At 40.5% G+C, this 14,690-nt stretch overlaps 1 protein-coding gene across 1 annotated transcript in view; it reads right to left on the bottom strand.

The window, feature by feature from the left end:
• C6H14orf39 (chromosome 6 C14orf39 homolog) overlaps positions 1–12,808 on the bottom strand; it is a 29,002-nt gene extending 16,194 nt beyond the window's left edge. Inside the window, exons 1-6 of the mRNA XM_048949652.1 lie at positions 12,622–12,808; positions 11,028–11,113; positions 9,030–9,087; positions 8,663–8,719; positions 6,245–6,371; positions 2,919–3,008 (exon numbers count right to left, since the gene is read on the bottom strand). Of these exons, the coding sequence (XP_048805609.1) occupies positions 2,919–3,008; positions 6,245–6,371; positions 8,663–8,719; positions 9,030–9,078 (323 nt within the window). The 5' untranslated portion in view covers positions 9,079–9,087; positions 11,028–11,113; positions 12,622–12,808. The remainder of the gene's footprint in view (positions 1–2,918; positions 3,009–6,244; positions 6,372–8,662; positions 8,720–9,029; positions 9,088–11,027; positions 11,114–12,621) is intronic.
• Positions 12,809–14,690: the final 1,882 nt, after the last annotated feature.

The following is a 14,690-nucleotide window of genomic DNA, read 5'->3' as shown; positions in this document are numbered from 1 at the left end:
AATGACAGTGACTATGCTGGATGAGATTCTTTGGTCTGTTTTCTCAATTAGACAAGGAATTTGCGAGATAGCTTGCAAACAGCAGATCAAATATTCAACTGTGTGACTGGGAAGCATTTCTTATTACTCTCCAGAAGTGCTGCTAGGTCTAGCGTGCATTACAGATCATTTCCAATGCAAACTCAGTATCTGCAGGGAAAGCACAGTGATGAACACTGAGTAATTAACAAAGGAACTGATTCTAACTGTTAATGTCACACACAGGTAACCTGCAGGAAAGCAAGCGTTAATTATTAACTGTTTTTAAAATTATCAATAACAACAACCAAGGCCTGGTATATTTATCTCCACATTTGAAAGCAAAAGCTTAGTAACAGAAGCACGTGTGAAAATATTACGTTATCAGTACACTGCAGATTAATTAGAAATTCCTCTATGAAACAAATCATTATGCATAACAGCAACTGAAGGCACAGACACACCTGTTTGCCTGCAATAAGGACTAGCTCTCACTGTATCCAAATCACAGTATTCCTCTTTAAAGAATAACTATATGTCAAACTGCTATTACTGACTGACTGAAAAACAGACACTTTGGCTGCTGGCTGGTTAGACTGGGCAGCACAAGAGACATTTCTGTCCATACACAATTGTTGAAACTTCTCTTACAAAAGAAATGTCAATTTTTTAATGTCATAGCAGAAAATGAAATCTCATTTTTCAAATAAAACGATGCTCCAGGCATCCCATTAAACTGACTGAAATGCAGCACACATATTCAAGGGAAAGAAGTTGTAGATTAACACTGCTATGATTCCAGGTTGTGAAATCAAGAAATTTCCAAACTTTATGTAGAAAAGGACATCAGTCTATCTGTTTTTCTCATGGCTTTTTTCATGGACAGTCTTGGGAATCCGTGAAGTTATTGGATTTCCTAAACATTTGTGTATACTGTCAAGGTATGAAAGATAAAATAATACATACTTCCATTTCATTTAGTAGATTCTACAAACAATAGCTAAGCAACAGTGACATTTGCAAATAAATTTTAAAATATAAATCAAAGTCAAATAATTGCAAGTGATACATTTCAGGCTTCTGAGTATCATCCTCAAACTTTAAACACACTTTTTCCCCAAAATTTGTTTTCCACAAATAAATATTTATGGCCGTATGGAATATAGCATAGAAGTCTTGAGGAATTGACTCTATTTCCAGTATTTTTCCTAAGTAATTCGCATCCTTCCATTCACACAGTTGAACATCAGCTGTTTAGAATTCAGTACTGTTCACATTAAAGTCATCTTTTAAAAAGATCTTAGCATGTAAAGCAGCATGTCCTGAATGTCCACAAATGCCAGCTTAAGAAGGGCATTCAGCACATAACGTTTTAAATGCACTTATTTTTCTTCCTAATTTATCTATTCAGAATTTGTTGAATGCACGCCTTGCTGATTTGAGTATATGCAAATAAAATAAAATAAGCAAATGCTTCAGTACAGAGGGACTGTATTTGAAAGAAGTCTCTCGAGACAACTTTCATGAAATACATGAATTAAATTTATTCCGTGGTTTATAGTCGTGATGTTTCACAATTAAAAGCTCAGGAGGTAAAAAAAAAAGCAAACACTTTCATGTTGGAATTGAAACTAGTTATCTAAAGAAGCAATTTAAAAGTAATGCTTCTTTGGCTTGTCAGCTCAAATTAGTGAAGGCCAAAAAGGCTCATATACTCATAGAAAGCCAATTTAGCTTCATTTTTCACCAAATACGGAGCTCTAAAGAGGAAGGCAGATCAGCTACTAACAGAGTTAATTAAAGGCTGCCAGGCATTCTACTTCTGCTGTCTTGAACTACTTGCAAGAAGAACACTAGCATAAAACACAGCCAACATTTGAAATTGCAGTTGCCTATAGTAACACCCCTGCACTGCTATCCAGATGTCTAGATGGATCTGCCATGACTTTTTTAACACACAACTAACCAACCTCTTCCTCTTCCCAAGCAGATCAGTAAAGGTGAGCAACCTCTCTAAAACAAAGACTTTTTTTTTCCTGAATGTTAAACAATATTTCACAGCTTTAACTTTGTCACAACCCACTTCCAAAATTTAAGTGAAAATTTTCAGGGTCTGTTCTTCATCCCACTCAGTGCTGGTAGATCACAGAATCACAGAATCACCCGGGTTGGAAGGGACCTCAAGGATCATGTAGTTCCAACCCCCCTGCCTAGCAGGGCCACCAAACACACACATTCAGATCAGGTTGCCCAGGACCCCGTCCAACCTGGCCTTAATACTGAACTTGAATGCTTTGTAGTTATTTTGAAGAATTATTCATAAATAAAGAAAAACAAATTATTTGAATGCATCAGTTATCTTGTTTAGTGCAGATGTGAAAGTAAAGGCTCAAGTTCATTTATGTGATGCTTCTAGAAAACATCGAATCTCAGTATTTTCCAAAAAGTCTTCCAAACCTGAATGTCTGAAACTACTGAAATTACAGCATGTGTGAAGACATGTCATGATAATGGTTAAAAAAACCATCTGTAATTAAAATATGTTTCTGCAAATATGCTCTGATATTTTGTTTTTCTGTCAAAGCTGAAACACTGATTACCTTATGATTATCCAAATTCAGAGGGCTTCTCTTGAAATTGTGGGCAATTAAACAGTGTTCTGAAAATTGTTATAGAAATTTGGGAAGTTATCTGAAAAAGCTATATTTTATCCTATTTCACTAGCATCTACAAAGTCACAGATGAACTCCTAATAATGGAAAGTGAATATTCTTTTATTACAGTGAAATGTTTACCAAAACTTTTTGATGCAGACTGCATAACTTTGCAGATCAGTTTAGACAGCACTGCCATCAACAAGCACTGCTTCTAGAAATCTTATCTCATATGATCACTGATACCTCTCATTTTCTGTAGCTTCTTGTAAAACTTCAAGTTCATTCTTCACATATTCTTCATGCTTGCTAAGAATTGCATATGTGGGCTTCCAGCTGCAAAGTACAAAAAAGACGTGTGTAAATGGTCCTTCCTAATAAAAAAGCAATTAAAAAAAGAAGACATAAACAACTTACTTTAGCTAGCTAACTAGAGCAAGTCACTTAATGTGCTGGAAGTCAAGCACGTATTTTTCTAGTGTAAAAAGCTCCAGCTAAGTAGTTGAAAATAAGTTAATTGCAGATGAGAACTGAACTTCAGTCGCTGGCAAGATATGTTCTTTTTTGCCTCTATGGCATCATCCAGAATACTGCTACTCTAGGGCAATGTAAACATCTCTAATAAATGAAGTTTGGCTCGAACTATCAGACCTAGGAGACATGCAAACAAATCCCAACTTTAGGAGCACTTGCATAGATCCCATCAAGCACCAAAAAGGCAGAAGAAGAAAATCTGAAAGCACCTGAAGCCCTACATAGATTTGGAACAGGTTAACAACAACAACAAAAAGTTACATTTAAAGAGATGGAAATTATCAATGAAGAAATGCAGAATAAGGTCACAGCTGAGCAAAGGAACTATTTTCTACTGCAATGGTAAGAGTAACCGAGGACATGTGGTCCATTTTACGCTGCATATTCATGAGTAGGGCACGTAAAGGGCATTGGGTGAGTATGCCCTATGGTCCAAAACAAGCGTGTAGCATGCAATCACAGGAAGTATGGATGTATTTCTGGACAAGCACTCTAAAGGCGGTGTAAACAGCTGTTTCCATTATGGAAATAAAGATAGACATTAATTTGCTAAAGTCCAATAACCTTGAGCAAAAAAACAATGTACTCCAGGTGATAGAACACATGCATAATCAACATCTATAACAGCATTAAAGTTTCTCATTGGAAAAAAAGTTCAACGAGGAAGTGCAGCATTGGTTCAGGATATTTAGCATTATTTGGCACAAACTGGCTAGCACCACTAATTATTAAAAATGTAATTAAGAAATGCTTCTTCACCACACCTTCCGAAGATTCAACAGAAAGCCACAGTTTTAAGGGCTTAGATTTTTAAAAGTCAGAAACTAACAGTACATGTGTAGGTGCACACAGGCACACAAACGCTGTGATCTTCTTCCAGAAAACTCCATGTCTTTCTTTGGAGTTAAAAAAAAAGAGCAACGAAAATGGTGTGGAACTCATATTAACCAAAGATCAATCATAGAATCATAGAATCATAGAATCACAGAATCATAGAATCATAGAACCATAGAATGGCCTGGGTTGAAAAGGACCACAATGATCATCTAGTTTCAACCCCTCTGCTATGTGCAGGGTCGTAAACCACCAGACCAGGCTGCCCAGAGCCACATCCAGCCTGGGATCAGAAGGCTCTACCCACTTTTACAAGCCAAATGCATGTTACATTTTGTATTCACACTTGTTCTGCAGGCATGTGGAGAACACAGAGTATGAGAATAAGCTTTGCAACAGAACAAGGCATGAAGGATCCAAGTAGTTGATCCATAGTTTGCTAAGTGCACCATTTCATGGAAGCTCTTGATAACTATTGCATTTGTTTGCTCCTCCTTTCATCAGCAAAGGTATAGAGAAATCTCTATCCACACTTATCTGAAGGCACTAAAAATTTCCTGTGGTTTAGCCAGCTGGACAAGACAACAGTTAATTTCCTAAATTAGAAACATTCTGTGTTCATCTGGCTTTCTTTTATATTTCCATCCACTCCACCATCATGAACACAAATTAAAACACTGTAAGAGGAACGATAACATTTGAAATGGTCTCATCAACAGTATTTCAACACTTCTTGCTCTTGGATCAACGCGTCATGCCTGAATCATTCAAGCAGCTAAATATTAGAAAAATGTCATTATGTTCCTAAGAATATGTATTTCTTCTTTGTCATAGTATTCTTCAGTTCTTTGTTAAATAGACTTCTATGGATTTTTTAGAAATCACAGTAGTATCTTGATCCACATCTCATGTATTGTATTTTCAGTAGACTTGTTGCATGTAAGAATGCAGTATTTTGTTCAAAGTCTTTGTGCCTCAATATGATGTCTAGTAATCCAGACAACAAGCAGTTTCTTTGAGAGCTCTATTGACTGTTCCTGGCAACTAAATGTAATGATACTCATCTCTGAATCAATCAGCTGTGAGGACGATTGCCAGTCAAATACAGAATCTGAATTTACAAGACCAATGTTAGAAAATTATCCAGAGTATCAGGAGTATCAACTAGGACAAATATTAGAAATTTAAGATGATTCTAGTACTTTCTTTGTCTGATCTCACAGCTAGGACTTGTTTAGTACAGTTTTCAGTACGTTGATGGGTGATATTTTCAATAATTTAAGACAAAATCTCATCCTTCTGCAAGCACAGTCTCTATGAATACCGTATCCCTTATGGAGTCATTTCTTATTTTCAGTCTCTTTACATGAATGCCACTGACTGTTCTTTTTAGGACCTCAGCCAATGCCCTTTGAATTTAATGGTTCAAAATTTGGTCAGATTTTTAGTTCACCCTTAATTTCTTATTTCCTTGTTTGCATTACCTAATTGCTGATTTACAACTTAAAAAAAAAAAAAAAAGAAAGAAAAAGAAATCAGCATGGAATGGTTTCCAGTAATTTACAAAAGTGTTCATTTTATATTGTATAAAAAGTGTATAAATAAACTGAAATTTTATTCTCAAGTTCAAATCTTTTCCTAACTTATTTTAACAAAGCTACAAATCATTACAGAATAACAATCAATTCAATCAGCTGCCAACTAAACCTCCATTCACTTATGATTCCTTTCCTTCTTCTCTTTGTGGCTACTTTGAAACCTAGGAAGGACTCTGGTGCAACTTTCATTTCTTTTTTCATTCTTAGAAACCTTCTATAATTTTTTTCAAATACATGCAACGGACATCTATATTCAAGCACTTATCTTCAGGTATAGATTTGCAAGAAAACAAAAATGATAGGATCTGCTAAGTTCTTTACAGAGAGAATGGTGAGGTGCTGGAACAGCTGCCCAGAGAGGCTGTGGATGCCCTGTCCATCCCTGGAGGTGCTCAAGGCCAGGTTGGATGGGGCCCTGGGCAGCCTGGGCTGCTATGAAATGTGGAGGTTGGTGGCCTTGCATGTGGCAGGGGGTTGGAGCTTCGTGATCCTTGAGGTCCATTCCAGTCCAAGCCATTCTGTGATTCTATGGCTATATTCTTATATTATTATATTCTGACTCTTAATGCTAGCTCTGACTAAAAGTTCAGCTCACATTATACTTACACGTTACAGCTGTCCTTACAATTCTCATTTTGCTTGCGTAAATCAGCAATTGCATCATTGCAGTTATTTATATTTTCCTGCAATCTAGCAATTTCATTCCTTTTTTCTGTGATTTTTGAAGAATACACTGAAAATATAGAAATATGTTTAAGTGCTTGCAACATAGCCATGAAATAAAAAGTCTACATTCAGAGAGTCAAAATTTCTTCCTAAGTGCTTGGTCTCAGTAGTAGCAGATGAGCAAACAGACTGCAGTTAAGCAAAGCAACAACAAAGTGAATGAAAAAAAAAAAAAAAGAGCTGTGTGGTGAGAACACTGATTTTTATTTAATATTATGAAATTGGCTTTGGAAGAAAACATCAGTGCTGTTTCTCCATCCCAGTCCATGTGAAACTGAAGCTATTAATAGTGGTAGAAATTAAAATGCTTATAAATAGTTAATGCCAACTCTTCTCCAAAGTTCACAGAAGGACAAGTGTCTGCAGACACTAGAGGTAGTATGCAGGAGAACAGTGGGAGCCACTTTTCTTGTGGTAATGCTTGCAACTGGGAGACCGATCGGAGCACAAGAGTTGCTTGAGATAAAAGTCTCTTTAAATACCTTTTATTTTATAGAAGTCCAGAAATAAGAATGTTTTAAATGGAAAAGCTGACTTCAAGAAAGGAAAACTAAAAACATCTCTAACAGCATATACACAAATGATTGCTGGAATTGGGAGCAAATAAGTACAAATAAAAAAATGTAATGTATGATGGATTAATATATTGAGTAGGAAATAGATGCCAATTAATGAGGAGCATCTATTGTTATGACAAATCCCCAAAAACATGGATGTTACCAGCATTGTTTCACAAGTACAAGCTGTGAGAGCTACAAGGCATATTCACATTGCAATGCGATGGGCAGAACGAAGTGCATGTTTGTTTGTTTGTTTGTTTCCCTGTGTTTTCTATCTCTTATTCTTTCCTACAGAGGTTCAGAACTACTTGTGACAAATCTCCCTTGCCATCACTGCTGCCCTAACAACAAAGATGGTGCCACTAAACTGAAGTCACTCAATCACAGACATCCTGCCCCCTCACATCTGTTAAAGCAGGGCAACTTAGTTGAGATTTATCTCAAGTTGTGTGAATTACTGCTCTATAGCTTTAGATCATCCTAAACTTTGGGTCTGTTTTTGCAGCATTTGCTACATATTCACTTGCAGTTCCATCTGGGCTGATACAGGAGAAGTGTACCTGTCAGAGATAAACATCAGCCAGCAAAAAACAACAGAATCCCAATGTATTTTAATATCTTGAGTAATCCAGAGTATATACAGTGTCTTAATACCTTGAATACCTGAAGTCTAAGTGTTTCTTTTGAGTTCATGCACATTTTCAACTGAACTCTCAAACAACTGTAGTATGTTACTACAGTTACTAAGCCTTTGGATTTCACCTAAAACATGCTCACTTGCAGTAAGCTCGAACAAATTTGAAGCCACAAATAGCTCTAAATTTACAGACGGAGACCAAAGAATTATTACAGAACTCTATGGGTACCAGATTTTGTGTAATAGATGCTTTAATGTTCAAAATACTTCAATCTAATATTGATAACCCTCTCAATATGTAAGTACTTTCTTGGACGTATCACTTAAGATCATTAGAAATACTGCCACCAATACAATGCAGAACACTCTCTTATTCCTGAAGGACTTGAACTTCAGCTTCTACCTGTGAGGTAGCAGAGATGAGCACGGATTTCTTTAGGTTGTCTCTATATCCATTCCTGTGACTGAGTGATACAACTGGCAGGATAGTTAAAAAATAAATAAATCAGACAAGATCTAAGTCCATAATATTATACTGTTAGTCCTAGGAAGGAAGAATTTCATTGGAGCAAGGCTTTCCCATTGGTGTTACTGTTTGGGATTTCAAATAAAATGACCAGCTGCTCGACCACAGAAAAGAAGAACCAGGCTTGAGTAGGTTGCAGCAACTGAGAGAACTTTCATTATTGTAGGAAGACAGAAAGAGAGAAGAAGCAGTGAGGCACAGGTCCAAATTTGGGAAGAACAAAAAACATGAAGAGAGAAGGCAGACAAGTGGCAGATGTATTGAGCAAGCACAGCTGAACCAAAGAACTGCCAGCAACTGTGAGGAGCTACTGAGTAAGAGCAGGAAATGGCGCAGCACGAAACTGGCTGTCCATGAGACAGCTGAGCAGCATTAGCTAAAAGTCGAAGGCAAAAGCAAAGTCTGCTAGGGAGAACGAGCAAGTATTGATGGCAAAAGATGAGACAGGGTGAGAGCAGGACACTGGGCAGCTTTCATTATTAAGCTTGCTTCCGCCTCTGAAACTCAGACATGTATCAGGACTGATGAAACAGAGTATTCAACAGCTAATAAAATGATATCTTATCACTACTCACAATTTATCTGTTGATTTACATGTTCCTTTGCATAAGAAGTTTGTTTTAGCTGGAAAACTGAAAAGAAAAATAAACACGTTTATCTACAATGAACTGTTAAACAAACATTTTGCAACATTAATTGTACAAACATCAATTAGCAAAGATTTTAATGAGACATCTAAAAGTCCCCCTTCAGACAAGCAATTTTGCTATTAAGTAATTTGCAGAACCCTGCTCCATAACGTCATCATTATGTAGGTGATCATCAAAACCCTAATATTTAAATGCTTATTTAAAGTTAATGTAACTGCATAAAGTTAAAAATATCACTTTATGCAGTGCACTGGTAATTTTCACTTTAAAAATATACAATATAATGACTTACCGAACTCAAGCAGGAGTTTATCCAAGTTGCTTACGAGTCTGTCACTCATCGTGTAAACCTCGGGAGAAAAGTGCAGTTTACAGATTTACAAAGCTTTATTAATACAATAAACAAGTCAAAGTTCCATTTTAATGGAACCAAATTTTTCACCAATTGTAGTAATGGATTTACTGGAGGTCTAAGCCACAGTTGGGGAAGAAGGAAGTGTACAGCTTAGGTAAATGTTCCTGGAGAAGTTCTGTGTTGAAGAGGTTTAGCATTCTTGGAAGGTGGGAAGAATGCAGTAAGAAATGCTCGTGTACAAAAAGTGGAGCCTCTAGTCCAGCTGGTTTACTAAGCCTATCAACTGCAGTGATGGTAATGGAAAAGCTTCTTATCCATTCTGTACAGTCCTCCAGAAATAATTGCAAAGTACATTTGAATCAGAAAGTATGTGCATAAGTGGGATTAAAGACAGAACTAAAATGCAACAGAAAGCAGATTATTGCAAATTGATTCTTCTGTCTGTAGAGTGCTGCTACGTGCAGAAATTCAGCTCTGTTTTTTTAAACAGCTTGTACTCATGTCGCCCTCCTGAAAGGATGCAATCAGTACCTAATCAGAACATCCTGAACACGGGCAGTTAGCTCAGACACACTGAAACATGACTGTCCCACAGCAGCCTTCCCATGGGTGAACGAACACTTCCTTTGGCTGTGTGTAAAAAGTAAAGCCACAACCAATTGGCAATGGGGATGAGATCCTAATCCAAGATAAAGTGGAATAGAAAACAACTTCAGAATTGGACTAAAGTGGCATTAAGATTGCATAGTGTAGCACTGAGACTGTGAAAACAGCAGGGAGGGAAGAGAAGGGAGCATTTAAAATGCTGGATGTTTGACAGAAATGAATTTGCCTAATACTTATGTGAGGATCAGGGCTACTAATCCAAGACACCGGATTAGAACAGGCAGTGATAAAAGCTCCAAGAAAGAGAGAACAGTTTTACCAAACATATATACAAGATTGGCACCCTAGTTACTGGTGCCTGGAAACAGCTAGCAACATTTTTAGGAAAATAATTGAGAGAAAATGTCAGAAGTAATTCAAGCCAAAGCAAAACATTTCTGCTTTTGCAGGAACAAATAAAAGAAAATAATAAGTAACATATTAAGAACTAAAAATTACTTGGGAGCATATATTGAAGATCTGTCTAGTGTGCAGGATGCAAAATGAAACCCTCTCACTGCTGAATGATGTCTATCTGACCCTAAAATGTAGCTAAGCAGACACTGGTAGCTAACTATCCAAGGGAGGCACATGAATTCCTGGAAATCTCTTTTGTCACTAAATGGGAGTCAAACAGCAAAGCATCAGGTGGAAAACCCTCGTGTTTGTTTACTCTTTCTCTAGAAACAGTTTAACAATGCTTGTTAGCTGCTTCCCTGACAGTTCCTACAAAGCCTGCAAGAAAATGGGGCATACAAATAAGGTACAGAAATGGTGAAAAAAGAGTACAAACACTACTTTGAACATATAACAGCAAAGAATTTCTTCTCATTGTTGTATAAATCACAACAGCTTATTATTAAGATGACATATATCATTTACTCCTTTAAAATAGTTGTGATTAATTTTGTTCTGTGAATACTAATTAAAAAAAAAGGAAAAACTGAACTAAAGATAGATTTGTTTTCTTGTGTATTTTTTTACAGTTTGTTTAAAGAGTGAAATTGCAGAAAATGATAATGCTTCTGTAAGCATGTATACATAGAAGTATTTACTGTTCTAGATATTTTTTTAAATTAAGTAACAAAACTGCAAATGACCAATTTCTGTTTGTAAATTCAAAGGCAGTGTGTTGCTGGTAGAAAGGGCTGAAATTTCACTGCATTGGTGATCTGTCAGGTGACTGCAGATTTTAAAACAGCCTGAAACAAAAGATGTTCAGGGTATGGCTGTACTAAAGACTGATTCTTGACTTTACTGGAGAAAAGTAGCATTAAACCATTTGCCAACCTGGGATGACAAATTCAGATGTTCTCACGTGGGGCTGTTATTTTTCTGATCCGAAAGAAGCACTACAGAGCAGAATCCTCAAACTTCTGCTACAGAAAAAAAAAAAAAAAAAAAAGGCATTTTTAGGGTCCTTTTCAAAAAGAAACTATAGATCACAACCTTTAACAGGTAATGTAATAAAATTGACAGCTTATGACATTTTTCTGTATTTTAATGCTAATGTCTGAAAAATATACACTACACAGCAGTGAGTAAAAGAGCTTCAAACAGGAACAGATGATTTCTAATGGCTCTCTCAGCTTGACGCTATCTGTGCTTTTTGGAACTCTACAAAAAATACATACATTAGGCATCTAGCCCTTTCTGAACACCTAAATAAACTCGATTGTATAGGACTCAATTTAATGAATCATGGGACAGCACAGAGTCCAGAAACCAGAAAAACTGATTGTATGCTGTGTGTCTGCCTGCTATCTCAGCACTGACAATTGCTGACTGCAATTCCTCATTACAGATTTACAGCTGTGGCTTCATATCCAGTCTGGCAAGGTGCTTCATTAACAGGTGATAAACACCCGTACTCTAAGAAAAATTCCTTGCTTAAAATCACTTGCTCAGAGCTCAAACTACGCGGGCATCCTCTACAAATAGCTACCTAAAACAACTACTGGTTGTGTATTATTTTTATTTACATGACCCTTACTCTTTAAAATTCTGTCATAACGCTCAATTCTACACCTGCTGCACAAAGCTATCAATTTCTGTTGGCTTTGTATAAACCATTTTAATTCCAGCAAAGCTCTTCTGATGATGAACTGTATCTCTCCTGTGATATTCGCTATCCTAAAGGACTCTCACCCGACTGGTTATCTAGTTCCTGGAATTTAGCTGAGTTCACATTTCTCTGCTAAAAGCAAGGCACACGTCTCTGTTGTTCTCTCTTTGTGCTGTTACCCCTCTACCCCTCTTCTGCTCCATCGTTTAAGCAATAAAACGTGAACTCTCCCAAGGTGAGAACCGCTGCTGTTGTCACTTCTTGCCACAGCATCGAAGCCCTCTCCTGACTGGTAAAAAACCCACAAGTCTAGCGACTGTAACTGAGCGTGGTAGGGCTCTGCACTTCTGAATTCCCTGTTTCTAACTGGGTTTAAAGCACATCACCACTGTGTGCGGAGGCCTTCATTAGCCAACGTCAAGTCCTCATAAAGTTAAATATCCCCTTGATTGCAACGCTTTCTTTAGTTGGACAAATAAAGTTAAAATATATCGCCATGGATCACTCCTTAAATTCCTGGAAATAAATCAATCAATAAATGACACTGACACCTCGGGGGCTGCAACAGAGCGCCTCAAAATGGCCGCTGACGGTGTGAGGGTGTGTGAGGGGCCGCACGTTCGGGTCACCGACTTCCGCAAGCCGACCCTGCCCCGTTAGAAGCGCTGACGGAAGGGGAAGGGCGAGGAGAGCCACGACAGCCGTCCAGGGCCACAGCCGCTGTCGGGTGGAGGGGAGCCGAGGCGCGGGCACGGCCTCACTCCTTCAGCTTCTCCTCCGCCATCCCCAAGAGAAAAAAGGACGACCTATGGCACCTACCCCAGGAGAAGCCCCGCGCCCTGCTAAAGGCCCTTCCCAGCTCCTCGGGCTCCTCGCCCGCCTCCCTCACAGCGGCCCGCGCACCCCGAGCTGTGAGGCGAGAAAATGGCGGGGCGGCGCCTTCTCCCCTCAGCGCGGTTCGCCCCGCAGCAGCCCCGCGGCCGGAGCCGGGAGAGCAACCGCCTCTCCGGGCGCTTCGGAAGCGGCTGAAACGCGATGAGGATGCTCCACCTGGCGGGCAGAGCCGCGCAGCCCGGGGGATTCTCCTCACACCAACGTTCCTCGTCTCTCAACGTCCGATGAAACGAGTTTGAGGACATTTCCAGAGCCAGCCCCGCAAGGAAAGCGCGCCCGGCTCAGCCCTGAGCCCGCTGTGCTGCCATCCCCGTGCCTTCACCTCAGACACTAAACCGCCTCACGGCTTCCCATCCTGATGCTTCACCCGAACGCATCCATTCCCCTCGTTGCTTGCTGCGTTACGTTCTATAAGCGGTTTGGAGGCAGCTCTCGTCCCCATCCTGGGACGATATGTAATATTTGAAGGATTGTTTTGTGCGCTTCCAAAGGCACAAAATGCGTTTTGCTTTGACGCCTCTCGGTTCCAACCTCCCCCGGTAGGGAACGCCTTTTCGAGTTTCCTAAGGGAAGAAGGTGTGAATGAGGAACTTTTCACAGAGAAAATAAGAGCCAGCAGAAACTCCCGTCTTTATTTGAACGCTTTGTTTCCTTTTGTTCGAATTTTCAGAGAAAACCCCGATGGGAACCAGAGACCTGAAGCAGAGCGGAGTACAGCGAGTCTCCCTCCCCCCTCCCCCCCCCCCCCCCACCCCTTGTTTTTAGGGACCTTTTGGTCTTTCTGAGGGCTATGGGTGCTTTAAGCGAGCACTCAGCCTGCTCTCTCTCGCCTAATACTGAGCAGATTACAGCCTTAAGCACAGCTCTTTTGGGGGAAGAAACGGAAGGAGTGGTAAACGATGTTTCAGGGGCACAGCAATTGGGATAAGGATAGGGATAAGAATAAGGATGGGGATAGGGATAGGGATAAGGATAGGAATAGGGATAAAGACGAGCATTAAGAAAGGTACCGAGGGCAGCACCCCCCAACAGCTCAGCCCTGGGCTGAACATCCCCGCTCCACCCGCGGCGTGGGAGAACCGCTTCTCCCCGCTTCCCGGAGCATCAGCACCGAGCCCAAGCCCTCAAAAATCCCGGCTGGCTCCGCAGGTACCCGCCCCAGGGACTGCGTGCACTCAGGCAACGCCGCTTAGCATCGCTTAATGAACTTCCACATCTCCCTCAATCCTATCGAGACCTCTAAAGTGGGGTTTCTCCTTCCCGAGGGGGGATTTGTTAATGCAATACTTAACGCCAATCAAAGGCTTAAAAAATGTATTCGCACCTCTGCTGCGTGCCAAACTGCTTCTACATAAACGATCCCGGGGGGAGGACGGTTTTGGGATCCGACGGGGCACGGGGTGGCTCCTGGAGCCGATGCTGGAGGGCTCCGCTGGCCCCGGGCCGCATGGCACGGCCCTTACGGCAGGCAGTGTTTTTGCCGATTTATTTTTTGAAGTGCAATTTTATTCCTTCTTCTCCAGTGGGCTCATCCCTGAAGGGGATCCCCGCACCCTACTTGGCTCCCCCGTAGCGGATGGCAGAGCCGTGGCCCGGCTGAAGGTGGCCATCATTGCCGGCTGATAATGGCACGAAGAACGCCTGTAGTTATTATGTAAGGTGGGAAAACGCTTCCGAAGCCCCCGGCTCCCAAAACGGGGCCGGCACCCGGCCGTGCCCGAGGGCTGCGGCAGCGGTCACCCCTTAGAAGTTAACGAGGGGCTGCTGGGCGCTGCCCGGTGTTGGCTATTCTTCCCACCCCCAGCAGAACCAGCGTGGTGGGGAACAAAGGCTGGGAGTTGGGGGGCAGCCCCCCGCCCCGCGAGCGGCTTTCGCTGCTTCTAATGAGGATTCATTTATTTAGCCTACAGTGCTGGCTTTCATTGTGGAGCCAGTCTCGCTCTGTCTACAATCATTAGGTTGCAACCCGGTTATTCCCCCACCAGATCATGCGG

This window comes from Lagopus muta, chromosome 6 (assembly GCF_023343835.1).
Source record: "Lagopus muta isolate bLagMut1 chromosome 6, bLagMut1 primary, whole genome shotgun sequence".
NCBI lineage: Eukaryota > Metazoa > Chordata > Aves > Galliformes > Phasianidae > Lagopus > Lagopus muta.
The sequence above is the reverse complement of the archived record's forward strand: the minus strand, read 5'-3'. Positions and strand labels throughout refer to the sequence as shown.